The sequence below is a fragment of the Crocodylus porosus genome, unplaced genomic scaffold (assembly GCF_001723895.1).
Source record: "Crocodylus porosus isolate Cpor-Errol unplaced genomic scaffold, CroPor_comp1, whole genome shotgun sequence".
Classification (NCBI taxonomy): Eukaryota; Metazoa; Chordata; order Crocodylia; family Crocodylidae; genus Crocodylus; species Crocodylus porosus.
Genome location: NW_017728913.1, coordinates 28,756,447 through 28,782,009, shown reverse-complemented (window position 1 = coordinate 28,782,009; position 25,563 = coordinate 28,756,447). Strand labels below are relative to the sequence as shown.

The following is a 25,563-nucleotide window of genomic DNA, read 5'->3' as shown; positions in this document are numbered from 1 at the left end:
GCTGCCTGGCCCCACCCCCCTCCTGCCTCCCAAGCCACCCTGATCCCTTGCAGGGATGCCTTGCAGATAATACCCTGTCTGCAGTCTGCTAGTTTAGTTAAATTCAACTCATTTTCACAAAATGTTTCATTTTTGATAAAACTGGTGTTTTCCAGCTCTAAGTTATCAAAATTTCATGAACAGCAGTTTCAAAGGCAGCTGACAAGTCTAATACTAATGCAAGAAATTCAGCCTTTGTATTGAGCACAGACCAACAACTATTTAATGATTGTCAAGGTACAGGTGGTGACTAGAGGCTACATAAGCTCCATCTTACAGCTAGCTACCTTCTTCATAACCTTTCCAAAAAAAACCCCAAACAAGTTGTAGTCTGAAGTGCTCCCAACAATTTCATCATCTCTGTGACATGAGTTTTCAGCTCAGCAGAAGGCTACATTAGTCTCTGCAAAGATCATAGTCTGTTACTATGAACACAAACAATTTGCCTGAATCTGAATTTAAGGTCTAACTATCAGTCTCAACATTTGTAAAAACAACCTTTTACTTGTGTAAGTTAGGAGTGTAGGATTAAGTAGCATGATTGTACCTGTAATTTTTATTCAGATGGTATAACTGAGAGCTAAGATGGAAAGATTTCCAAGTGCTTACTGACCATGGGCAAGAAAGACATTCCATAACTGTAAAGAAGAGAAGTATCAATTTTATAATTGTGACAAAATATACTCACTCACTACATTTATGCAGCACCAATCGTTCTGTGCGTATATAGCTTAGAAGATCAAGGTATGGGCATACTGAATCCAAAGTCCAATCTGAGCTACTAATTTGTTCTGTTGGAAAATATGAAAAAACAAGAGGGACAATAAATAAGCGGCCAAAAACTGAAACATTTTACTCCATTTAGATCAGTCTCTTCCATTCAGAAGCATACCTTTAACATACTGAATGCCAATAGGAAGGGCTTTTTCTGGTTCTGTACTTAGCAAATAATACTTTATGGCTTCAAATAAATCTCCAGTTGCCTCAGCTGTCTCTGCGAACTGCAAACATTCTTCTACACCTGGTAGATTACACTAGAAAACAAAGGTTTTACAAAGAAATGATTTTGTTTGAATATGGTAGCAAGCAGTGTGATTCACACATAGTATAGTCAAATCAGAATACCTCCAACAGAAAGAAAAAAGCAATTGTCATCATTTGATGAGATTATTTAATGTATGTAACCACACTAAGTCAATGACTCTTATGACCTAAAGGAGTGAACTAGAGGAGCAGACGGTCTAGTCTCCAAACCCTGGTAAATGTTAGCATCCCCATTCCACAGTCCTTCTTTGCACGGATTTTTCATGGCAAGGCTACTTTGTGTAACAGCTAGATGTGCAGTCAGAATCAGAAGTCAAGCAAGCAGTGTTAACAGATTTTTCCAGGCTGCAAAGGAAGTATGTCAGGCTAGGGAGACAGTAGCCACCAGATACAGTCAGGATGGTAGGGAAGGAAATCTTGTGTGTGGGAGTGAGGCCAGACTTCCATGACAAGGGGATGGTAAACTCCATAAGGGAAAACCAAATTCTCATTACGTAGAGAACCTGACCTTACTTTGTTACTAGCCACATAATATAAAGCAAATGAACATTTCCTGTTGAGTGCACATCAATCCCTAGTGTGAATCAAACACAAATTCCAAAAATGGATATGAAGGACAATCTTCATTCCTAGTAGTGGGACATATCTACTCATTAAGAAACAGATCAATATATAACTTCTGTCTACTGTTCAAGTAAATGGTTCTTGAAGTTACCTTTTCATGTAAGTCATTTATCTCTGCCACAGACCCAGGATAGAAAGCACAGAGCTTTACCAACTGAAGTTCATTATTGGGTGTCATCATGAGAAGATCTGCTGCCAAATCCCTGTGCAAACAGAAGATGTGACAGTTACTCATAACAATATGTAATGCCAGAGTAGGCCTGTTTTCTTCTTTATGCTTTTATCCTCTTTCACTGAATATCCATTGTGGTAAGGGAAAGGGAGCAATGGGATCAGTCTGGAAGCCTACATTACTGGGGTGACACACAAAATTTAAGAAAAGTTGGCCACTTTCTGGATTTAGTTTAACTTCTAGAAGTTAATAAGGTACAAAGATTCCAAAACACCATGAAATCAATATTAATCATTACTAATATTCATTCAGAAGTGCCTCACTGTAACTACTAAATGGAACTGCACAAGAAATAGTAATTTTCAGCCCAGGATTTGCCACACTACTAAAAATATACAATCATCTCACATAAAAATAACTTATAAGGAATACCACTTCAGGTTTGAACATTACTTCCCTTGTGACCCAACTGAAAGATTCTGTCATAAAATTAGTTTGTTTTATGAGCACAGCTTACTAAGGCTGCTATCCCTGTGTCTGTGGGGCCAGTAACTTGGTATCCCCACATCTCTATCATAAGTAATTAAATATTTTTCATTAATTTGACCAGAAATGAATACAACCACTAATGCAAAAGCATTACCTATGAAGCAAAATGGAGAAATACATATTTAAGCAACATGTGAATGTATTGACTGAGGGGACCATTTCTCCAGCAACGCAGAATTACCCAAAACAGTGAGTATGTATGTATACTCAAGGATTGAGAACATCTGTCAAAAGGCACTTGCTTTATTCACTGCTCTCTTACTCATGATGGAGAAAAGCAACATTTCTGGTTTAAAGGCTCTTCAAATGGAACGTAACACTTCCTTGTTGAATTCTGGCACTATATATCTCTCTGGGTACATACTGTAGGGATGTGCGACGCTTCAGTTGCTGATTTGATTTGGAGAAGATTTGGCCCGATTCAGTGGCCAAGTATCTGAATCCAGATTGAATCAGGAGACCCTTTAAACTCTCCGAATTGAATCAGAACCCTCTGATTCAATTCAGAGAGATTCAATGATTCGGACATATACAGCTTTAAATGTTTTTTCTACATACCTCAAGGTACCAGAAAGCTCATGAACACTGAGATGCTGGGGTGGACGGAGTGTACCATGGGAGCACGGGGGGAGGTCCCCAGCGTGCCTGGCGGTGGACCCGGAAGTCGGTCCACTTCTGGGTCTGCTGTGGAGCATGCAGGGGACCTTTCCACACCCTGGTTCAGTGACTGGTGCCTCCTGGGTCTGAGGGGGCATCCAGGATGCCCTGTGGCCAATCGCTGAGCTGGGTGGGTATGGGGGAGGACCCCTGCATGCTTGACAGCAGACCCAGAAATGGACTGGAAATACTTCTGGTCCACTTCTGGGTCTGCTGCCAAGTGCGCAGAGGAATCCCCCCCCGCGCTTCCATGGGACGCTCCATCCACCCCACCATCTCAGCGTTCACAAGCTGCGCCTAGTACCTTGAGGTATGTAGAAAAAACATAAAGCTATGTCTATGACTGAATCACTGATTCTCCGAACCAGAATCAAATCTTCAGATTCAGCCGAATCAAATCAGGACAGTGATCCAAATCAGGGACTTGAATCATTGTCTGCTGAATCAAGTTGAATCTGAATTGAATACAGCCTGCTTCACACACCCCTAACATACTGATGACTACAACCTGCGAAATTAAATGTGGTGGAGAGGAGTAGGTATGTCTTAATAATGACATTTTCTTATCTCTCCCTTCAGTTTCTACTTGATTTAGAATAATTTTAAGATATTACACTAAAATGACTATTTAAAAAACAAGACTCTGAGGGCCTTGTCATACGTTAAACTTAGGATAGCTTAACTGCATTTAAAACATTAGTGTCCAAGTGTTCACACAATAAAATGCAGGATAAGTGCTTTCACATCATAGTAAAGTTAGGATTTTTCCAGCATGGAGTATCTCCAGATCATATTACCTAACATGTGCTGAGCTAATGTGTTGACTGCTCCACAGAGGCAATACAATCAGGAGACTCTAGTGTGGTGGTGAGGGCTGGGACCAACAAGCGTCCAGCATCTGCACTGCACCCTGGAATCTGCTCTGAGGCAGTGGGAGGTGCTGGGTTCAACATACAGCTGCTTGTCACTCCTAGCCATATTTATACATATAGATAAAATTTATGTTTTATCAGCACTTAAAAAAAATGAAGAAAGAACTATATAATCTAAGGTTATTTTTAGCACAGGGTGAACTCTTCAGAATCCCTGTCTAGAAACAATTAAATACCTGTATCCAAGTGATGGAAAGCTAAAAGGAAGACATTGAAATAGTAATGAACAAAAATGTTTAAAAATGTTTTTTACTAAAAGACAACAAATCTAATGATGATGGGGGATGGTGGGGAGGGAAAACAATGGCAGCAAATTCAAGAGGTAGGTAGGCTTGGCTTTGTAAACCAACATCAACAATTTATACCAATGACTTGATTCAGCTCTCTGCTGCACAAACTATATAAACAGATTTGTTGGAAAATCAGCTTGTACGATTCAACATGTAGCAGCTAACATTGAGAGAGAGAGAGAGAGAGAGAGAGAGACCTAATCCAGACTTTTTAAATGATGTTTCCTGCCTGTTTTCTCTAAGATCAGTTCCTAAAAAAATTTCAGGAAACATGGCATTGTCAGCATGTGCTAGCTTGTGTAACCAGAGAAAAAATATCTGAAAAAACTAAAAACAAACATTTTTTAAAAGTCTGCATTTCCACAAAAGCCCAAACCCTATCAACTGAGCCATATTACCTGAAATGTTTTTCAGGTACCAGTTTTGAAAACAATGTCAGGATGGACTAGAAATCGCAATGTGAATGGGGGTCAGATATAGTATTCAAGCCTTCAACTGATTCATTTTCATTAGGCACCCAGAAAAGGGAATGAAGTATCTTTTTAGGATTTGTAAGAACAATAAGAAAAATAGCCTGATACTACAATATATCAGCACTAAATATTTTTCCCAAGTTGTTTTTGCTTGTTTTCAGGAGAATATCACCGCAAGAATTTATAGTTTCATCAATAACACATTTCATTAGCAGTAGACCAAGGCCTTTCCAGTATTCTGAGAGGTTCATTACAGCAAAACAAGAGTTAGTGTAGTTATTTCAGTTAATGGGCACTTGAACATTTATAAATTATTCATTCTTCTTAAATAAATTGAATGGTAAAGGGAACACTACATATACTTTAAACAATCTAGGACTTCTCTCTCCTGTCAGGCTGACAGTATAGGTATAGTTAGACATATATTATCTTTAAAATGTCACTATAGCTATAAGCAAGAATTTTTTAGGTGACACCATTTGTTGGTATAGCCAGGATAAAGTTAGACAAGCTTTTGACTGCAAAGTTAACTTGTCTAACTTTATCCCAAGTATATAGTTCGTCCAATAAAAGATATCACCCCCCAAAAATCCTTGCCTTTCACGTAATTCCTAGACCATGATGGCTACAACATCATTCCAACATTACTGCTGTAATGAGGTATATGAAAGGCATGGGAAACAATGTTGCTCAAGGCTCTCCTTACGCATTTATTCAAAAAGTTCCTGTAATGACCACAGATTACAACACTGAGATTCTATCTGCACTTCAGTCACTGGAGCTCAGAACAGAGTGCAAAATCCACCTAAGGAGTAAATACTTGTGCAGTTAACCTGCTTAAAGTAACTTTTCTACATTTTCTGTATGATCTGCAGTGACTCAGTGTAGACAAATCCCATGTTTGCAAAAGCTGTTCAATATATGTATTGAACTACATAACTGCTGTACCAGGAATATTACCAGGTTGCAGCCTTTAGGATGAGGTCTTTAGTTCAGGAAAACAGTCTGTTTTAAATATGGAGGAGAAAGATACAAGTATTACAGTCATATCAGTTCTCCTGTCATCTTAAATCCCATGTGGTGCCTCCTACTCGCATGTCATACAAAAGTAACCACTCCAACAGTGATTGTAGGCCCTCCAGAGTAAAGAGTTTGGGGAATCTCTGAATGCTCTGATATGACTGACACTATAAGATATACTCTATGAGGACGGTCCACAACTCTGCTACCTTTGTTGCTGTGTTAAACCAGGGCTTAGCAAACCTCCGTATGTGTGCCGGGGAGTGGCACATGAAGGCATTTTGTTTGGCAAATGCTTCTTGGGGCGGACAGTGAGAAAGGGACTTCCTTGCCATCCATCCCAAGGTTGCATCAACCCACTGCTGGCAACAAGCAGGGCTGGGGCTTTGCAGACCCTGGTGCAGCCTCCCCACCTTTACAGTGGTTTACTATAGGAGTTGGCAATGATTTTGGACAGAGTGCCAAAAACACCTACAACCTAGACTTGTAAGATGTTGGCATGCCAGGGGTGGATGGCTGGGAAAGCTGAGAGGGGCCCAATCCTTGTTGTGGCAGTACAGCACTAACTCCTGCCCCACTGTTCGTCCAGAGGCACATGTGCACCGGCTGCTGGCTACCAGCTGGGCTGGGGCTCTGCAGACCAAAGTGCAGCCACTTGCAGCTTCCTGGCTGCCTAGCACAGCAGGCCCAGGCTCTGAGCAGGCCCCTACTGCCAACTGTGGAGTCCAGGCTGCATGCAACAGGTGGCAGGGAGGCTGCAAGCAACTGCACCGGGGTCTCCAGAGCTCCAGCCTGGCCTGTGGCTGGCAACAGCTGCATGCATGCCTCCGGGCAGATGGCAGGGAAGAGGCCAGGGCTGCGTTGGAAAAACAAGGATCAGGTCCCTCTTAGCTTCCCCACCATCCACACCTGGCATGCCAACATCTTACAAGTCAAGGCGTTTTTGGCACTCTGCCCAAAAATATTGCCAACTCCTGTGCTAAACCATTATAAGAATGAGCAATAAACCAACCGATTCATGCAGTCAGTATTCATACAACAGTTTTCTTGATTAAATTTGACATACTTTCTCCTGTGGAAGGAAGCTAACTTTGTTATACCCCTAGCTGGCCAATCAAATTATACCTCTGACAACAAAGTAGAAGTTTGGTTGCCCAGGTTAATTCCCATTTCTCTAAATGGAAAATGAATCCTGAAACTGCTCCCACAGCTTCTCCTGCACAGTCTATGACTATATATTATACTTGCTATCACAGGTTGCTTACAGACATTAACCTTCCCCACCCCCTCCACCAAAATGGCATTTACTTTAAACTCAGCACATGTGCAAAAGAGGCATCATGTTAGCTGGACCTAGCTCACCCAACACCTGTATAGATCAGGAACTTTAGTGGGGCTTTTTAAGTACTTTTATCTAATAGCTGATTGAATCAGCTATTAGATAAAAGTGCCAAAATGCCCTGCTGAAGTGTCTGATCTATACAGGTACTGCAGAGCCGGATCAAACTAACATGCTGCTTCTTCTGGTAAAAAGCATTTTTTTTCTTTTTAATGGGTGTAAGCACGTGGGTGTACAGACCTAAACTGCACCCCTGCTCTGATAAGAACAGTGCAATGAAAAAGGGTGGGGGAAGTTTGAACCATTTGAAGTTTTGGGGGCTTGGGACACGGACATTTGTTCTTTCTACTGGGGGGAGGAGGAAGAAGTCAAAACAGGAATCCTATAGCATCTAAACAGTTCCTCAACTCTTCTAAGTAGCCCCTCACCTAGGTGTTTACACCTCTCAAATACTTTTAAGTACTACATCATAGATTTTAAGCTGCTACTTACTCTCCCCCTCTGACTTGCTTCTTCCCAAGTTTCCACATCTATTTTTATTAACTTTGTATTAATTCTTTAATTTGTGACAAGTGAGATAATTTTACCTTTTCAAATACACTCTTGATAATCACTCATGTTTACTCATTTACAATGCATTCTATACATATTCTGGTTTCAATGACCAATGGTTGGGTTCTTTATTCATTACAGGGCTGATACTGCAACTCTCCCTCAAGCAAAACTCTACCTGCCTATTGTTGATTTGCCTGAATAAAGACTTCAGAATCAAGTACAACAACTTCTGTGGGGCGGTTTTGTTTTTGTTTTTTAAGAAAAAAAATGTCTTTGGAGTAAAAATTCTTACCATGTTGTTACTGTCATACATTTTCTTGCTAGTAATTCTAGAGCATAATGTGTTGCTTGCGCTGCACTTTCTCCTAAGACAGTACCCACACTGACTGCCAACTCCAGCTCATTTCCACGAATCAGGTGTGCCATGGCAAGCTTGCTCAATAAGAAAATCATATTATTAAGTGACAGAAGCACTTTTTAGGATTCACTATGATGAGCATACTACATTCATTCATTTGTGAAATTGTGTGTATTACAAAGTGACAAAACATACATTAAATGAATTAAGACTGGTCTGGCTCTGAGAGGAGTTAATGATTGTCTGCTATGTAGTTGTGATATTTTCTAACAGAACTACTTTCCTTTGGCACAAACAGTAACATTTTCCTTTGTCAAACCGAATTGTTTAAATAGCAAAGTCTAAATAACAACAACAAATTAACATTGTCTTAATGAAGTCTATTATGTCTTGGTTCCCTGAAAGGACTGCAAGGTACACAGGATGCCATGCTGCCCCTTACTCCTGAATCAAAAAGACTTTTGACTGTGAGTCTCCCCTGCCTACCTTCTCCATAGAGTAAAGACAGGCTGGAGCAGCCAGCACAGACAGGAGAGGGGTATAAGGTATTAGAGGCCACAAACACTTAAAACACTTAGTGCCCAAGAGACTAAAAGATTGGTTACTTTCCCCTCCACCTCATCTCCCACTGAACTTGAATCTATTTCTGCAGGGAGGAAAAATGGAATGTGGGATGTACTGGCTGAAGCACCTGGGCAGCCTAAATAGATAACTGCTGTTTGGGAGTAATGAAAATAAAAAAGGAAAATGTAACTAATAAGAGATCTCTCATGCATTATGTTATCTGCCTATTATATTTGCCTGTTTATTGATTTTGCATGCAAGTCCTTCAGGAGAGGGTCTGTATCTTCCCTGAATTTTTTTTTCACACAGTGTAGCACAGGGAAGCCCCAAATCCTCAATGGAGAGTTTGGGGCACCACAGCAACAAACAGTTATTGGGACTGATACAGCTATTTATAGAAAAAGTATGTACATTCACTAGCATAGTATTAAAGAGATATTTCTTTGTCTAAGGGTGAAATACTGGCCCAGTTGAAGTTAATGGGAGGTTTGACTTCAGTGGGACCAGGATTTCACTATGAATATCAACACGAGGAAAAAATATCTAAAATATTTAAACTGATGGCAATACTGTTCTTTATAGCGTAGAAAACATCTATGGTATTTGCTTTCAGAGTAACTCATTATTAACGTTTTTTTCCCTCTGCACCACATAAAGAAAAAAAATGTTTTACCTCAATATTTTCAACAGCTAAATGGCAACATGCTCCAAGCACTGCACGACCATCCTGGAAATACCACTCTGCCAGTTCTTTACTGACTTTGTGTAGGAGTCTGCAATAACAAAACAGGAATTCTGCTAGAACATTTTCAGAGTTAACAACTAAAGCAACCCTAACACCTACATGGGAGGGTGGATTGACCTCTTGTGCTTTTGGCTCCTGGGTTTCCACTACAGCGAAGTGGAAGATTTGAAACCTAGGTGTATTAACATGAAAGCCCCAGTGTGGATTAATATGTGCAAGACCCTGATTTTCAGGTACAATCACTTTTTATGAATTTGTGAGTTTTTCTTCAGAACTGGTGAACAGCAGCAAATTTTAAACTGCTTATTATGCACATCAAATCTGAATGAACATCCATCTGGTTGCTAAAAATAAAAACCTATGAACATAAATCATATATGCAAACACAAATGTTTGTTCAGTTGTGCCAGTTCTACATGCAGTTACATGATTAATCCCTAGGAATGCCAATAAAGACTGGGTACATGCATTTTTTTGTGGATATGTGTCTGCCTTTATGTGAAAATTTGATCACTGGCGTATACTTGGTGTTAAATTGCTCAGTGGTGAAATGCAGTGAAGGTTTTCAGAGCAGAAGAGAACATGTGTATATCAGTGAGACAGACCCTGGACTTGGTGATACTTACTAGAGGACTGCATCATAATGTGTGTTTACATGTTAAAAAAATGCAATTTTGAGTAAATTAATGAGTAAGCAACACTAGAATGCATCATAAAACACATTTCAAACTTTAAGTTTATCAGGAAAAAAACAATTTCGTGCAACAACTGACATATGGGTTTCCCTCAATTTATGTGGGCTCTTTATATATGAATTCGCTCTTATGCGATCAGCATACATGGTCCCCTTACCCCCCCCACCCAAGCAGGTAACTCTGTGGGGGGAGGGGAAAGGGCCATAACCCCACTCACCCCAGCCCTGGTTGCAGCGGCCCTGGGAGCAGCTGGCGTCAGTAGCCTGCGGTCACTGGGCTGCACTATGCTCCCCCTGGGCTCCACTTGCCCACATTCATGTCTGCTTCTAGGCTGCACCATGCCCTGGTGCAGGCAGCTGGTGTTGGCTGCTCCTGGGGCCACTCCAAGCATGGGCTGGGGTGAGTGCAGACAAGCAGAGCCTCAGGGGTGCGGTCCTAGGAGCAGCCGACAGCAGCTGCCTGTAGAACCTAGGCTGCACTGTGCTCCAAACACCCCAGGGCTCTGCCGGTCCTCACTCACCCCAGTCAATGCTGGAGCAGCTGTGCAGCGGCCTGCAGCCACTGGGCTGCATTGTGCCTTGGTGCAGGCAGCTGGTACCAGCTGCTCCTGGGGCCGCTCCGGCATGGGCTGGGGTGACTGCAGACAAGAGGGCGGTGCTGGGTATGGCCACATTCACCCCAGCCCTGGCTTCAACAGCCCTGGGAGCAGCCCATGTCAGCTGCAGAGGGAACTGTCAGTAGGTGTGGGAAGTGCGCCTTTCTGCTCCGCATCCCCTGGGAGGGCACAGCCCCCAGCCCATAGCCCTCCCAGGGGCGTGGAGCAGAAAGAGGCAAACCCCCCCCACCCACTGACTGTTCCCTCTGCTTTGCTGCCTGCTGCAGCCCCGGGGGTGACTCCGCTTGTGCTCCGCTTGTCTGCATTCACCCCAGCCTGTGCTGGAGCGGCCCTGGGAGCAGCTGACACTAGATGCCTGCACCAAGGCATGGTGCAGCCCAGCTGCTACAGGCATCTAGAGTTGGCTGCTCCTGGGGCCCCTGCAGCTGGGGCGAGTGCCACTCTAGTTCCCTCTGGTTTGCTGCCTTGTGCAGCCCCAGGAGCGGCACCCTTCTCCCAGCCCCTTCCCTAGTTTCAGCCTCCCTCCCTCCCTCACCACCATAGGACCTATCCCTATTTGTTACATTATAAAGTAGGTTCGCTTTATGCAAATTCGATTTATGTGCCGTTCTCTGGGAATGCATGTACAATATAAATCAAGGGAAATGTGTACATTCATTGATGAGCTCCACTAATGCAAGAGCAGTTAATGCACTGCCTTGCCCTTATAAAAAATGGGATAGTATTCTTTTGTCAAACTGTTGTCACTACTGGTATCAAATCCAACTACCAGGACTACTAGTGTAACTTCTTCAATGGCTTCATTTACTGCCCTAAAAAAATTAAGAAAAAATCTTCTTTACACAACTCACTCATTGTAGTCTTCCATGTTGTTTCCATCAGGATTAAAAGATCCATTTGATATTGAGAGCTGTGGCGCAGGCATATTTCCCTCACAAGCTGCCTAGAAATCAATATATTGATTAATCAACCTATTAACCAAAGTGGAAAAAAGCCCATACAATGTTTTTTTTCCAACAGATACTTTGAGGTCTGTAAAATAATTACAGAAATATTTAAACATCATAAACTTACTTAGAAATAAACAGCAACTAATTCCATTCATGTATGCAAGGCTGTAAGGGGAAAGTAAGACTCCAAGCCTCCCATGCTCTTGCATTGAACCTTCTCAGACCTCAGAAAGCAGATGGAAATAAAGGATGCATGTCTGATGCTTGCTGTAATATACCCTGACCCCAAATTTTGTCAGATGCATCTTTGAGATATACTCCAAGGTGTTCTCACACCATCAGGAGTGTCCTTCAAATCCCCAAATCCCTCTCTGCCACCTGCTGCTTGACCACCCTGAGATGCACCAAGGGCCAACTCCTTCACCCGTCTCACCCAGGCTGTGTCAGCTTTTATCAGAGGCCATATCGCCAGCAAGAAGATTTACACATTTGCCCAGTCATGTACTCAGAAATTACAAATCTCCTCTTCTGGAGAAGAGCCCTGCTTGTTTGGGAAAACACTTTGAAATCACACTTACCACTGACAATAAACAAGTTATAAAGAATAATAAAACAAAGAGCAATCATAAGAAACCAGTTTAGAAAACAGAAGTATGTTGAGATGCATGCAGAGATATAAGAATAAACAAACACAAGAAGGTTTCAGAACAATTATTTTACCTTATTCCTGCATCTCAGCCCTAAGCTCTACGAATAGTTTCCACTTCTGTCCAAATGAAAGTCTTCTCCTAGCCCCTCAACCTGGATTTCCCAGCTAAGCCAGTGAAGGACTAAAACACTTAAAACACTCAGGGATGTATCCACTGACATTCCTAAACCAATAATGAATGGGGGATACCCGCTTCATATATACTCTAAATCATCTGCTTCTGCCACTGTCAGAGAGAGTGTAAGAAGGTGCTCAGCCTGAGACACAGTTACAGGTAGACAGCAGTTAAGAGTCTGCCTGGCTGGAAGGCTGGCAGTGCCTGCAACTGATGGGTGGGGATCCTTGTTTTCTCTGTTTAAAAATTGCAAATTCTCTGATAAAAACCACACATTCTCTGATAAGAGCCCCCAAATCCACAATTAAAATGAAACACAATTATATACATATATAGGTATCAATTGAACACAATGTTTTATTGCTATTTTTATAATGTTAAAGCAGTTTGGAAACCTACCAGTGCCTCATTCACTATAATAAAATAAATTCCAAGTGTCTATAAATTTTGGTATTTGATTTTGGGGTTTTTATCATGGGAAATCAGAGCTCTCCCTGCTCCCCTTGTTCATCAAGATGCAGGTCCAAGCCCCTTACTCCCAAACCACAGGCCCCAGCCCTGCTGGTGCCCCTCACTTCCCTACCAGAGCCTCCTGGCCCTGCTGGCTGAAGAAAAAAGAGTATTTCTACACATGATTATGCCACAGCACCAGGCTCTTTTAAAAGCACCATACAAATATACATTTGTTTAAACACCGAAATGTGCGTGAGCACTGAGAAAATGGCAGAGGTGCGCTTTTGAACTAAAACACAAAGGTTTTTTAGTTCAAAAATGCATCGCTGCCATTTTCTCAGTGCTGACACACAATTCACTGTCTATACAAATGCATGCAACATAGTTCTGGGTGCATCAGCTTGTGTGCTCCACAGACTTGACTAATTGAATCTGTTCCAATGTGCTGGATTTCCAGCACATCAGAGGAAACAAATGTAGGTGTATAAATGCCCTCTGTGGCTAAATCTTGCTCGGTGTATTTATAAATGTAAACTTATCAAAAGCAATGGAAACCACTTCTGGGTCCGCTGCTAAGGGCACAGTGGCCCCACCCACACCCCCCGGCTTGGTGATCAGCTGCAAGAGAACCCCAGGTGCCCCCCAGACCCAGGAGGCACTAGTCACTGAGCCAGAGAGCGAGGGGGGGACGGGTCCCCCGCATGCTCCACGGCAGACCTGAAAGTGGACTAGAAGCACTTCCGGGTCTGCTGTCGAGCAGACCGGGGACCACCCCCGTGCTCCTGTGGGATACTCCATCTGCCCCAGCATCTCAGCGTTCACAAGCCACCTGGTATCTTGAGGTATGTAGAAAAAACATTTAAAGTTGTGTCTATGTCTGAATCATTGAATCTCTCTGAATCCATTCGGAGGGTTCCGATTCAATTTGGAGAGATTAAAGGGTCTCCTGATTTGATTTGGATTCGGAGATTTGGCCGCCAAATCTCCACTGAATTGAGTCAGCAACCAAAGCTTCACACAGCCCTACTGAGTACACAAGCAAAATCTGCAATATGTATTGGAATTTTTCTTCTCGACCACCTAACAGAACATATATCCAAGAAGTCAGTCAATATTTACTTCTTCCAAATACATTTTGCTCACTAACTCAAGATAACGTGGAATACCTGTGCAACAAGCAGAGCCTCTTTAAGTTGGCCTCTTGAAGTAAAAAAAGTGACTAGTTTCTTCACATCGCCAGTAGCTATGCAGTATGGGATGACATCATCATTTTCTTCCTGAATTAACTGGTCAGATCTCCTAATTAAAATGAAAAGTGACCTGGATACTTAATGTTAACTTTTTATAGCACAATAGTGGGACAAGAAGCAGTATATAAACATCATTAAAGCACTTTTGTCTTACCAGATTCCAAGTGACTTGTAACTTAGCTAAGATTTTTTCATAAAAAGAACTAAAAGGTCTCCAGATCAAACCTCTAAATGAATGAATAATGTTTTAAAATGTTCAGGCTTTCTACACATGTAATCTCTATTGAAATGCTTGCCAGTTCTACCACAATGGCTAATGAACAATAAAAGCAACACCAGGGAAATGCTGTAACAGATACCACTGCAGTTTACTTTACTAGCATTTATACTTGTTTTGTTCCCTCTTTGTGCCTATACTACAAGTGAAATTGTGTTTTCTGCCTTACCTTTGCATTAGCTTCTTCCAGTATTTCATAGACACACCTGGTGCAACTGAGAGTGCTTTGTCCCACTAAAACACAAGAGGGAGACATTTTGCCAAAATGTTTTCCATTTAGAAACAAAATTGTTACTTGTAAACTGAACACACACGAGCTGATATAATCAAGGACTAGAACTATGGATGTATTTATGTGACCAAATGTCACATTAGGGTTCCACATTTGTTGCCTCCTGGGATCAGAATTACTGATAGAACCACACTTTCAATTCAAGCTTTTGGACCAAATGAAGAAAAAGAATTTCTGGGTTACTGAGTAAACTCAGTCCTGAAATAAATCTCCTAAAGGAGATTATATAGATATACAGATATGAGCCATGGGGGGAGTGTGGGTGTGGGTGTGTGTACTACTGTTTTCCGGTTTATTTCTTTCTCCATGGTACATTTTCAGTTATTGTATTTGCTTTTAAGTTTGTTTCTTATTGCCTGCAAAGGTATAGACTGTTTGCTATATTATGTCTGTCTGTCTGTAAAAGCATGTATACAATTAGCTTGATTTTGAGCAAGTACTGTCTTCTACTAGTCTTGCTAATTGATTCAAGTTACCAATTAAGTATCTTACCTCTCCAAGTTCCACCATAAGTTCACAGTATCTCTGAATTTGCCCTAATCTTAAATGTATTTCTGCTGCTTCCTTCAGTCTCTCATCCTTGCTTGGTGCACCAATACCACCTCCAAATTTGGACATCTTTACAGTTGTTAGTTCTTGTGCTTTGGACTGGCAAATGAAAAAAGACAGACAGATAAGCATTAAAACCCAATATTTCAATGATAATAACAAAGTTGTCATTGAAAAAAACATGAGCAACACCAGGAACTGATGAGCAACACCAAAACGTGCTTCCTGCACACTTAGGAAACAAACGCTGGATGAATTAAACTCTGTTAACATGCTAAGACTATCTTCATAACTATAACAGATGAAGTTTTTTTAAAGGAAAACTTTAGGACCTTGAAGAATTTAATTAGCTTTTCCTCATTAAAAAAAACAAACAAAAAACTTACCACGTGCTGTATGTTTCACACCCTATGGACATTTTTTTCCTTTAAAAGTTACCCATTTTGATTGAGTAGTAGGATTGGAGTGTTGTTGTGGATGCAAGCTAGGAGTGAAGAGGTTATCAGGAGTCCTTATGAAAACAATAGATATGCAGGAGAATAGGCAATCTAGTTAGTAGAGTAGAATAGATCACAGCAGCTCTGGTGTCCCAGCTGTTGGGGGCACAGGCTGCATGTGCAAATTAAAGCTGGATAGAAACCAGCTATAAAGTTATTACACATTTTCCAGCAATAACCTTATAGCTGGTCGGCCATCTTCAAGGAGTCATAGTTAGTTTGCATGGGTAGCCAGTCTAAAGTAATTGTGCAACAAGTGTAATGTGTAGAGGGGGGCAAAGGTTATGAATTTTTATTCTAGGCATGTCTTCTGGAGTTGTTTTGTAAATTCTCTTTCTGTATAAGGACTGTGATTCTGAAAAGGGAGTAGTTGTTCTGTGAAACGTGAGCTCCTATTGGTGCTTGTGTGCCTCTGTCCTTCAGGTTTTTTCTTTAAGAGTTAATTCTGGTGCATAGTTCTTCCCTGCTATTTAGTTCAGCCTGCGTCTGCCTTTTCCCTAGGTGGGAGGGATGGCACTAGATGCCTGAAAGCTTGTCAAGTAGCTCACCTCAATATACAGTGGGTCTAATACAAGATACAATATAAGATGCATCAAAAATATTTTATTGATTGTACTGTTCAAGAATATTCAATTAAAATAATGTAATGATAAAAGTTTGATCCTGATGAGCTATTAAAAGACAAGTATTTTTTGTTTGCTGTTTCAGCAACATGATAGCAGAGTCAATCACTTTGCATATTCAAAACTATACCTAGGCTTAAATTCTATTTGACCTATATGGCATCTCAGTGGAATAGAATTGTAACACAGGTGGTCATGGATGCCCCCTGGTGGCCATGCGACTCCTGCCCAATCTAGGCTCTAATGTAGCCCTCCCTTGATCACTTGCCTGATACACCTTGTTCTTATTGAATATTGTGTAAGGAAGACTGCCCGTGGATTTCAGAGTGAGCCTGAGTCCATACAAACTACCACTGGGCCTCTGCTGGACCCCCTTAATCATAGCTCCACCTTCAAGCTAAATAGGCGCTCTTGGCCCATCCATACCCCTGCAAGGCATCTGTAGAACTCATTGTGTGGCTCTGTCCTCCCCTATATCATGCCCAATGCCTTGCAGGTCTTACCATTTAATGATGTCACTTGATGTTCATTCTACTCAGACCCTCAATACTTTCATCCCCTCTCTCTGGACTCTTATACTCTCTCTGGACTCTTGCACTCTCTGGTCACCAACACAGCCTGCCTCTGGGCTCTGGGGCCCTTAGGTCCCACACACAGCCGCTACCTGGACTCTCAGACTCTGGTTTCACACTCAGTCCCATCTCTGGGCCCTTGGAAGCCCTGGTCCCACATGCAGCCCCTCTCAGGGTTCCCAGACCCTGTCCTATGCTCAGCCCCCTCTCACTGGACTCATAGACCCTTTAGTCCATCTCTCACCCCTTCTCTGGGCCCGTGGACCCTCTAGTCCAACTTTCAGCCAAAGCCTGGCTCCTGAACCTCCGGTCCCACACAGGAGGTCTCTCTCTGACCTGCTTTGTGCTCCTAGATCCTTCGATCACACTCCCAGTCTCCACCTGGGCCTCAGGCTCATGGATTTCCTGATCCTACTCCCAGGCCCTCTCTGGGTCCTCCTCGGCTTGTGGATCTTCTGATTCCCACTCTCTGAGCTCCTGCACTCCCTGCTGGGCCCCACTCTTGGCCACTTTTGGGCTACTGACATTCTAAGTAGACCTGGAGTCTGCCCTACAGGGTTCCAGGCTAACCCAATGGTGCACCTTAATAAGAACCACCAGTGTCCTCTGATAGGCACTCAAATCTTCTCTGGGTTATAACAAAGCAAAGGCCACCTCCCTGTATAACAATCCCCTGCCTGCCCTCCCTTTGTTTCCGGAGTGGCTTGCTCAGTTCCACAGTCAATTCAGGAACTCTCTTGCTCTGCTCCCAAGAGCTTCCCATTTCATAGCTGTTAGAGCTGGACTGCCTGACCAATTCAGGCTCAGGGCTTATATCTCTCTACCTGCTACCAGTCAGATGGGCCCCTAATTAACCCCCTTTGCCACCTGCACGCTGCCTCTGCCAGCCTGCAAGCAGCAGGCTGCTTGCTGTCTTAAAGGAGGAGGAACGCCCCAGTGCCCTGTTACAAGAATAGAGACATTAATGTTTTGGTAATTCAAAGATCTCAAGATAGCTGAACATCATGGCACAGTGTAAAAAAAAGAAAAGAACAAAGTGAGACGGTAAATTGGTTCCACTATGTAGACAGCTATAATGTTTTTTTTTTTCCAATTTCCTCTATTTCACTGGCCTGAAAACCTGTTCCCCACACTTACTAGAAAAAAGCCTAATATTTTACCACTTAAACGAAAGGGTGTTGCATGCATTTCTAATGCAGACCAGAACAGTACAGAGAACTGCAAGTCAAATTTTATCATGAGCACTTCTAGTGTAGTGTAATGACTTATGGAGTAGTTGCATGCTCAGATTCTTGATTTCACTTGGTCTTGTTCCTCCTGATTAACTCATGAGGAGACAAATGAGAGTCCAGAGAAATGCAGAAAAAATCATTTTAACAGGAAAAAAAGAGAGAAGGATAAGTATTACATATTTTAAAATAGCAAGAGGCCCCGATTAGATAATAACCCCACTGTAGTTGTTCAACACATAGTACAGAATCAAATACAGTTCCTGCCCCACATAAGTAAAACTGTCTAATGAATAAAGGACAAAATAAGTTAATTTAACATGAATCAGAAGTCTCTCCTGAACACTTACATAGCTATGACCTGTTGGGAATTTCACCTGTATTGTATCTTAAGGACTTGAAAAAATATGCGTTCTAAGTTTACAGACAGGTTTGGCAAGGCAGGGCAGGATTCTAGGAAAAGATGTGGAAGAAAGTGTGCATTTGCTCAAGTGGAGACAGGAAAATAGGCCACCTATCATTGGTAGACTGAAGAGTAAGGCAATCTGCCCAGGAGTGGAAAAATCCAGGAGTGGAAAAACAGAAGGGCCAGGTTGAGAAAAACCTTAAAGCATAAGGAATAAAACAAAAGGGCCAGTGAATAATTTTTGACCCTGACAAGAATGCAGTATGTCCACAGGAAGGAAAAGGGCCTGTCAATAATATATGCATTATTCATTTGGCAGGTTCTCATACACAAGCCACTGCAAAAGCAAGAAATAGCTCTCTTCTAATCTGGGTCTCCTATTCACAGTAAAGCAGCAGGATTTTATATTTTTTTTATGACTGAAACATAAAACTACTGATTAACAAGTTTCACATGGTCTGCAAGCTTTACTTACCATTTTAAATCTAACCAGATGTTTCATATGCATAATTCCTTTGCAATAGTTTTGTGGAAGCAAACTATCATCCTGTCCTTTTATTACAGCAACTAGGTCCCACAAATTTTTGCTGCCTCCTGGAGGCTGAAATCATTAAACAAAATGTTGAAAAGAGATTAAAATGGAATTTACAGAGGATTTAAAACATAATTTTAGTCCATTCAAATGGTAAACAATTTCCAAGGATGTCAGGATAAAAGAAACATATGATGATCTGAATACAGATAATGAGTGTGGACCAGATTTTGTACCAGTTAACACACAGAATACAGTATAGGTAAACATGCATGTATATACCATGTGTGGTAAGAAGATATCTGTGAAAATAGCTCTAACCTATAAAGCATGGCATCGTACATGAATAATCAACTGGCATGAGTTTGAAATGACTATTACCCATAAATGACAAAGAAAATTATGCCTGTTAACTGAAATGAGTGACTTTTTAAAATAACCACACATCATGCATTTATAATGTGATGTGTGTGGCAGAAAATCTATTTTGGAAATGTCTTCATGAAATTAAAAAACTGTTTAGCTAGACTAGTGTTTGCATACCCCCTTTGTAAATGTGCACGTCTCAGTCATCACAAACAAATCCTAACTTCCCTTTTGGTGGGTTAGTAGCACTTACGCAGATTTTTCCCTACCTGAGTAACTTACTCTGCCTTTCTGATCGCTCAGAAGGGACCTGGCCTGGTCACTTACACTTTGTTATGATTCTGTTCTGCCTAGGAAGGCATGCAACTCTTAGCAAGTCTCGGAAATGTTAGCTGCAGATAAACTACCACTAGAACCTGATATCCAGAAAGTAGGAGAAGCAGGAGGGCTCTCTCACCTTATAGCCCAACAGTTTAGTGTATACAGTACATGCTCAGGGAGTGGAAGAGCCAAATTCTAGACACTTCCCTCTCAGCCAGAGGGAAGCTTCAATCTACACCTCCCAGCAAGATGTTCTATCCAGCAGAGCCAACAGCACTCTCTGACCTTCCTGCTGAAGCTAGCCCAGGCAGGGAGAATATGTGGGATTAGAAGAAACCTTGTTGCGCATCTTGGTAACTCCAGAAACAGATGGTACCAAATGAGGCAGATCAGCCTTGATAGGATGCATCCCAGGAGAGCTGATCAGCTTCAATGGGCAAAGTAAATATTGCCCATTGTCCTGCCCATTGATGCTGCAGAACAGCAGGTGGAGTGTTCTCCCAGAGCTTGAGGGGCTGGTCCTCTGCATACCTTCATAGGATCAGGCCCATCAACCCCTGGGAGCACCTGCACAGCTTTCCCAGCTTACAGAGATGCAACCCTGGAGATCCGAGGAGTGTGCCTCTGTAGCAGGTAAACCCAAGATTCCCCAGGGCACAACTCTATAAACAACGAAATCCAGCCAGGTGCATGGGATAGGGCCCCTCAAATCCCCAGAGCACCTGCCTGGGGCAGCTGTAGTGAGCAGGCAGCTGCAAGTGGTCAGTACTCTCATGTTATCAAGAAATTGGACATTCATCACTAAACAGGAGCACAAACTGATACTACCTTTGTCACGGCTGCATTTGGGGCCTGTGTGCTTGAATTTCGTGCCGCCATAAAAAATTTTATAGCAGCAGAGGCAGCAAAAGGCAATGTTTGCTTCCACTCTGAGATAAACTGTGCCCTGAATGGAAGGGGTCTTGAGTTTTTATTTCCTACTCCTGCCTTTTCCATTTAATAGTCATTGGATAAAATGAACAAACAGTGGTAAGACAGCCTTTTTCCCCACTGGGGCCCAAGGATTTAGGCCCATGAGTCCTGGGCTGAAACACAGTAAATCAAACTATGACAAATATAAAACTTTTGACCTGTAAGAGCCTATGTGGAAATAAAAAATGTCATGAGTTTAAAGCACAATATCTTTTGTGCCTACCAAGGAGGGCTGGGTCCTGCAGGATTTAACAAGTTGACTTTAGTTTATTAGACTTAAAAAATAGTGCTGGTCAAAGGTGAGTTTCTGAACCATGTAAAATTCTGGTATTCTGACACTAGTTTTCATCTTGGATTAGGATGAAATATCACAGGTTTTCAACTTTTCTGTGGAATAAAGTCCTATACATTTTTATTTAAAATGGGATTGCAATATTCCCAAATCAAAACTTTTAGTTTAATTTTGTTGACTTAACTTTCCATAACCATAGTATTTTAATTCTGGTTACTCATGCCCACACCCTCGCCATTTTCCCAAGTCTACGCCTTAGTTTCTCCCTGTGGTTGAACTGCCAGTGCCCAATTATTTATTACCATAGACAGAGGCCTTGGTGACTCAGGGGAGATGTTACTGGGAAAGAAAGCAGGGCCAACAGAGGACAATGGAAGCACGAGACACTTTGGAACTACAATTCCCATGAGGAAGTAGCTCAGGGAAAAACACATATTAAAGGAGATCTAAAATGAATCAAATATTTATATTTTCCCAATGGGAAAATCTATTAAAATCTTTCTTCTTGTGCAAAATGTTGATGAAATTCTGTTTTCTAATGGGAAAACACTTCATTAATATTTTTTAACCAGTGCTACTAGGGCCATTTTACAACTAGAAACTGTCACTGAAATAGCAGAAGGGATAAGGAAGGATGGAGCAGGAAAAAACTTTTCTTTTGCAGGTTGGTTTGAATGTACATCCACACACTAAGTTTATGGTTGTTAAATACTTACCGACAAACATTCTGAAAACCACCGTAGTTTTTTCCCTCGAGGATTACCACTCAGTTTGTCTACTTCTTGTTTAATATCTCTGGACACTTTACCACAGAGCAAAGGAAGAGCACCTGCTTCCACAGCACGATCTGAGAAATAAAATCATTTGTGCACAAAAGCATTGTTAATGATAGTCTAAATAACAAAGCAAAAATAACAGCAGTATGTATCATTTACCTACCAGTATTTCCAATAATTTCGTCCCAAGATCTATCCGCTAGGATGTTTATTTGGAGAGGATTTATTAGAGGTGTTAAAGACCAAAGTCTCACAGTGGAGTCCCGAGAGCAAGATGCCATGGTGAACGGACGGCTTGGATGGCAAGTTAATCCTAATGGAGAAATAGTTTTAAAAATTATTCAGATAATGATATAGAAATCAGTAGTTTTGAGAGAAATAGATGTAAATACATACACGCACACGTGCACGCACACACACACACACAAGAGGTATCTCTCTCTCTCAAAACTGCTGATCCCCATTTAAGGTACAAGGCAAATGTGCATTTTAACAAAATAAGAAAATGAAAACCATAGCATTTGAACTATATTACCATATACATCTGCACCATGATCATAAACGGTGTCCAAACAGGTTCCATCTCTTGTGTCCCACACCCGAATTGTATAGTCCCAGCTGCCTGATATTAGCAGATAAGGGATTTCAGTATTCCACATCAGTCCCCGTACAGGTGCTGTATGTCCACTAAGAACATTTATACAAGCATCTTGTGTATAATCCCATATTCGAACGGTACTGCAAATAAGATGCAGAAAGCCTGTATCATCAACATACTCAACATGAATAAACCATAAATACACAACTACAGTAAACAGCGTTGAAATATTACATATTTAGATGTACACAAGATGTGTTACAAAACTTCCTTTCTGATGCCCTGAGCTCTTTTTAGTTTCTCAAAAATGCCCTGAAATAAAAGACCTATCGACTCCTCTAGACTGGGGGTTCCTAAACTGTGGTACATGCAACCCTGGGGGTAAGCACGACTTCTCTGGGAAGTACACTGGAGAAATTGTGTAACATTTAATTTTCATTATTATAACGGGCATTTAAGGGATTAAAATATAAAATGTATGCTGGTAGGGATATGTGGGGAGCTGGTAAATCTGGAAGGAGGTACACAATTAGAACAAGTTTGGGAACTTCTGCTTTAAGTCAACTCAAATACACATAAATAATGGAAATTCATTCATTCCCTACTTAATCCCCAGAGAGCTGCATTTGCTTCTGTTTTACAACCTAGCAGTATAGTGACATAGCCAGATGTCTGGCAGAGGAGCAACAGTGACTTTCAGCTGCTGCTGCACTTCTAGCAGAAGCCACTTTTTTCACATGCCACCTCTTAAGTTGATACTGTGGGCAGATCACCTTGCCACCACTGCAACCATTTCCTGACAAGCCAGGAGGATAAGCTTGTAGCATATCTTGAGACTAACATCTTAGGCTGTTATGGACCCAAAGACAAACCAAATACTGAAGCCCTTGGGCCCTGATAGAAAATATACTGCAGCAATTTCTTCTCTCTCATACTAAAGGGACTGCAACTTACTTCTACTCTTTATAAGTAATGTGGTAGACCATGATGATAGAGATTCATACATAAGCTTGAAGTCATTCAAGATTTTTATTAAAATTAAGATATCTGATCAATTCAGAAAACAATAGGCAGCATCTGATTAAACATACAAGACAGGCACTTGTATTTTATGACCTCATAGTTAGCAGTACTATCTTTTCTTATCATTGTAAAATGGAAATTCTAATGCATGTATATATTCTTGTGTTTACAGCCATAGTATTTCTCTCGCTGTTGAATTATAGTTTTCCAGAGCTAACTTATGAGAAGCATAACAACATTCTTTTGAGAGAGCCATCTTCCAAACAGAGATTCAATGGAAGGTCTTGTCACCCAGGTGTGCAGTGCCCCCTCTGGCTTCTATCCACAATAGCCATTGTATTTCCTTTATTGCTTTGTCTCTCTGTCCTCCCTTGACAGCTTCTGCATTGTACTCTGGAAGCATGGGACTCCTCAAACAGATATGGGAGTTAAGGCACAGGATTAAGCCAGATTGCACAGTTCCATCAAGGATATATTGTCTGGACAGTTTTGGACCATGATTTGAACCATGAACATTGTTTATAAATGCTAAGATAGCAGCAATATTTAAAATTATTAGAAGGACTACAACTTGAGACCTTAAGTTTCTCCTGGAGTCAAAGATACACACCCATCATCAGAGCCACTGCAGAGGATTCCTTCTCTTAAAGGAGACCACCGTACATGAAACACTTTTGCAGTATGCCCACTAAAAACCTTTAGTGGTTGATCAGAGCTGGTTGCTAGGTAATAAACACGAACATTTTTATCTTCACAGCCAGTAGCTATCATATCTCTGCAGAACAACAACAGTATAGTCATCAGGCATTGGGAGTCACTGGGAACGTTTTTAATTTTATAAAATGGAAACAGTTACACAAATTTTAATGTATACTCAGAAAATGTGGCCTGGGTTTGCAGTGGATTTTTTTCTGTTATTTTTGTCTGTGCTATTTATTAAAAGATTAGTTGCTACATTGACAGAACACATTTCTGTGTCAATAGCCTGTATGTGTTGTGCTCAGTGTTACAAAACCATACATATTACAACATTTAAAAATAAATCAATGAACATAATATTTGACTGCAGCTGAATTCAAAGTCAAACAGTGAATAAAAAAAGTGATAAAAGTTACTTATCCATCACTTGTGGGTTTTTTTTTTTGATCAGCCTTTTCTGGAAAAGTTCTTCACCTGTGAGCAGTTCTCCCACTATCTCCAAGCAAACTCATTTGGCTTACCAGATGCTGAACCCCTGTACCTTCCCACTCACATGTAGCCTCACTTTTGGATGACTCAGCCCTACTTCTAGATGCCAAACTCTCCTGTAATTTTCTCTCCCACAACATGCACTCAGACTCATCTCTTGATATTACTAAATTCTGCACTGAAATCTAGTCAGTCTTATATGTGGTACTTTGTTAGTAGTGCACTATGATCATTACTCATTCTCTAAGTCTTAAGCACCCATTACTTGCCACCGCTGGAGATGGGACAGTGGGCTAGGTGGACCTTTGGTATGACCCAGAATGACAATTCTTATGTTCTTAAGAGAAAATACAAAATAGAAAATAAACACTTTTGATTAAGTGTGTGTTGAAATTTCAGTCTGATCCTCCCCCCTCCCCCAAAAGACAACATTTTAATTTAGTTTCCTATGGAGATATTTTGGCAATTAATCATTTCTGAAAATAATTGCTGCTCCTTTTCAAGCTGTTCAGCACTTTTACCTTGGAAAAGTATTTCCTGTAAAACCCTAAGGCTATATTCTAAAAGACTTCTTACTTATGCTATAATCTGTAAAGATAAAATAAGTAAATCTACCTGACAGTATTCAGGTTTGTCTTATCTGGGCAATTTTTTATTGTTCTAGAGCACGAACTGCAGAAATTGAGAAATCTATCCCTGAGACTGCAATCACCGTTCAAACCCCATACTCCTGAATTTACTTCTGTGTAGAAGGTGAAGTATGACTTGACTAATCTATAAGGAGGAGAGGAAATTATGTGCTAGTGGCACATGAAGGGACGAGAAAGCAGCAGACACTCCTGCTTCATTATAGACCTAGTGGGCCCCTCTCAGAGCAAGCCACAAGAAACTGGAGAGAGAG

General features: G+C 41.3%; 1 protein-coding gene across 3 annotated transcripts in view; it reads right to left on the bottom strand.

Moving 5' to 3' along the window:
- WDR17 (WD repeat domain 17) overlaps positions 1-25,563 on the bottom strand; it is a 108,891-nt gene that overhangs the window by 9,347 nt on the left and 73,981 nt on the right. The window contains exons 12-26 of one of the 3 annotated variants that reach the window (XM_019534638.1): positions 24,085-24,249; positions 22,389-22,591; positions 22,017-22,166; positions 21,794-21,924; positions 19,070-19,195; positions 15,211-15,366; positions 14,596-14,660; positions 14,066-14,198; positions 11,524-11,615; positions 9,290-9,389; positions 7,987-8,126; positions 4,194-4,214; positions 1,799-1,910; positions 932-1,073; positions 732-830 (exon numbers count right to left, since the gene is read on the bottom strand). In XM_019534638.1, coding sequence (XP_019390183.1) covers positions 732-830; positions 932-1,073; positions 1,799-1,910; positions 4,194-4,214; positions 7,987-8,126; positions 9,290-9,389; positions 11,524-11,615; positions 14,066-14,198; positions 14,596-14,660; positions 15,211-15,366; positions 19,070-19,195; positions 21,794-21,924; positions 22,017-22,166; positions 22,389-22,591; positions 24,085-24,249 — 1,835 coding nt within the window. Of the gene's footprint in view, positions 1-727; positions 831-931; positions 1,074-1,798; positions 1,911-4,193; positions 4,215-7,986; positions 8,127-9,289; positions 9,390-11,523; positions 11,616-14,065; positions 14,199-14,595; positions 14,661-15,210; positions 15,367-19,069; positions 19,196-21,793; positions 21,925-22,016; positions 22,167-22,388; positions 22,592-24,084; positions 24,250-25,563 lie in introns of all 3 variants that reach the window. The other 2 variants (XM_019534636.1, XM_019534637.1) reach the window with 2 other exon arrangements.